This window comes from Priapulus caudatus, unplaced genomic scaffold (assembly GCF_000485595.1).
Source record: "Priapulus caudatus unplaced genomic scaffold, Priapulus_caudatus-5.0.1 Scaffold1118, whole genome shotgun sequence".
Taxonomy (NCBI): Eukaryota; Metazoa; Priapulida; class Priapulimorpha; order Priapulimorphida; family Priapulidae; genus Priapulus; species Priapulus caudatus.
In genome coordinates, this window is record NW_014578179.1 from 38,986 (window position 1) to 41,906 (window position 2,921).

At 44.4% G+C, this 2,921-nt stretch overlaps 1 protein-coding gene across 1 annotated transcript in view; it reads right to left on the reverse strand.

Moving 5' to 3' along the window:
• Positions 1 to 2,921, reverse strand: part of LOC106815450 (intraflagellar transport protein 122 homolog) — a 45,726-nt gene that overhangs the window by 31,635 nt on the left and 11,170 nt on the right. Inside the window, exons 16-18 of the mRNA XM_014819908.1 lie at positions 1,942 to 1,973; positions 1,026 to 1,166; positions 456 to 654 (exon numbers count right to left, since the gene is read on the reverse strand). Coding sequence (XP_014675394.1) covers positions 456 to 654; positions 1,026 to 1,166; positions 1,942 to 1,973 — 372 coding nt within the window. The remainder of the gene's footprint in view (positions 1 to 455; positions 655 to 1,025; positions 1,167 to 1,941; positions 1,974 to 2,921) is intronic.

Sequence of the window (2,921 nt, forward strand, 5' to 3'; positions counted from 1 at the left end):
CGAAAGATGAGATGTGATGAGCAAAATGAGGCGAGGCGAGAGATGAGACACTTGGTCTGGGTCGGCCTCTAAATTTTTGCCAGAACATCACAAATATCGATCCCCGGTGGGATGCAGTGGTGTTTAAAAATTAATTACGCGCCATAAAAAAAATTCCACTGCCAACAAAACAAGAAAAAAGAGATGACTTTGATTAAATGAACTATGATGGTGAATAAACCCAGCAACACCCACAAACAGCAGTGAGTTACTGATTAAGTAATTTCATCGGATCTCTATAGTTCACATGCTAATAAAGTTTATCTCAGTTAGATCCAAATAACTTACACTGACGAAATTTTGTCCATCTCTTCGATAGACTTCCTCCTCCGAAGTAAGTTATTTTTAACTTAATTTGGATCAAACTGAGATCAAGTTTATTAAACAGCAGTGAGTAAGGTTAAAGCTAAGGATACACCTTCGACACGCCTGCCGGTATGTCGGTGCCAATGCTGTTGAGCTCGAACAGAGATATGTTGAATAAGGCCTCGGGCAGGTGTGATGTAAACGGTTCGTCCGTGTAGCGCTGGATCGAGTGGTAGGCATAGTAGACGTCCGCGAGTCGTTGGAATCGCACAAACATCGCCAACATTTGCTCCTGTTTGTCTGCGTCGTCTGCAAAGGAACAACAGCCACATCAGTGTCACTGTGGAACACACTCACGCACACGCGCACGCACGCACACATACACTCCACACACACGCACACTCCACACACACGCACGCACGCACACATACACTCCACACACGCACGCACACATACACACACACACACGCACGCACGCACACACTCCACACACATGCACACATACACACACACGTGCGCACACGAACGCACACAGGAGGTCTAACATCTACATCTAACATAAGGTCTAAACATCTAACAAATCGATATCTCTAAGCTCTTGGTCGCCGGCTCCACTATGTTAGTAGAGAGTCTAGCAATAGCATTGACTACCTAGCTACAGATATAGCACTAACACTGACCTGCTGCTATGTCCAGACATTGGATGGACAACATCCAGTAGTAGTAGGCCGCGTCGTTGAACCGGTTTTCATTGACGGCATTCTGAGTGAGTTCTCCGAGTACCTTCACAGCATCCTCCTGTCTGCCAGCCTTGTGAAATGCTGCGTAACACAGAGAAAACTAGACAGAGGGCACTCACGGAGAGTGCATACCGCCGCGAGCGTGTAACATGTATGTGTATAACAGCTAGCTCGCTGCTGGCTGCTGCTGACTGGACGCCCTAAGGCGGGCTGCTGCTGACTGGACGCCCTAAGGCGAGCTGCTGCTGACTGGACGCCCTAAGGCGAGCTGCTGCTGACTGGACGCCCTAAGGCGAGCTGCTGCTGAATCGATCGCGCCAACGCTACACACACACACGAACACACACACGAACACACACACGAGACCGATTACATGACCTCCGTTGCGCGGAGGTAATGCATTTTCGTCTATATAGTTACAGCAGAAGCACATGCATGTTGATGCTTCCATCTATTGGTTCGAGCAGAAGTGGTGGGACCGGGGTCAGAAGATCGACAGTGGCACCGAGTTACCACAGTTCAAAGGGTCTTGCAATGAATTAAGCCTCTTGCATTATACTCATCTACAGTCAATCCTTGGTTAACAACGTGGTTATGCTCCAAATGGAATCAGTTTTTCACACAGGAAATAACTAACATAGGCCAGTTCCTCAGCCTTCCTTTGTCCCACATGTACATTACATATACAGTAAATTAGTGTTTCATTAAAGGGGATAATAAAATCATTGTACTGTATTGCACTCATTGATGGGCGCAGGTGTAGTGAGTGTATCTAGGAAGATGGAACAATGTCAAATGAACCAATATTACGACAACGTTATTCACACCAATAGCCTACAGTCTATATTTAGCCTACTTTTAGAATTTCCCTTTTCACCTCTAGTTGCTCTTCAAGAGAAGATAAACGATCATAAGACTCGGGTGTAGCAGCGCACACCACGCCCATTCTGAACAAGTGCCGTGCAACTCGGTTTTTATGTAAAGATATCAGGAGTGTATATTGTAGTGTCTAGATTACAAACTCCTGAAGATATCACAATATTTTTGCATATTTCTACCTAAATTTGATGTAAAATCGTAGTACTAGTACGATACTAAGTCAGTATTCAAGTTTTTTTCGTTCGATATACGATCATAAGATCGTATGAATCTAAATATATATCTATCTGTGTGTAACCCTGTAGCAATAGACACGACACACGTGGGGCTGTAAACACAGTGTTGGGTGACGATGACGTTGACATAAAGAATCGGCCGTGTCGTAAACAGACGTTATCGGAGTAACGTGCTTCTAAGAAGTAGCGTTTATGACGAAACAACTGAGTTCAACGGTGGGCAGGGCCAGATTGATACAGGGTTCCTATTTTACAGGTTTCTGGCTTTAACTGTGACGTCTCCATTACAAGTAGTGATTACACCGCTCTGCCAACGTGTAGCAGGCTAGTCTTACACTATTACCCTTCATTTAATCGAGCTAGTTGCCTAAAGAAGATAACCTCCCTTAGATAATGATGCTGGATGAGTCAATCGAAACCACTGCTTTTGTACATGTGCGTGCGAGCGAGCGCAAAAGTTACGAATTCACAACCTTTCCTTTACTAAGCGTTGTGTTTAGAACACCCTAGCTATCACGACACCGATTGGCTAGATGTACTCGTGACTATAGGCAGGTAAACAAGCCAATTGCTCGTGCATCTCAGCGCTATAAACAAATACACTTAATAGATCAAATATATATAAAAAATAATTAAATTATTTATGAAAAAGATCGATCGTTAAGTGAGACGAGTATTCAAACTTTGCAGAAGGATCTCATGGACTTGCGCCATTTCGATC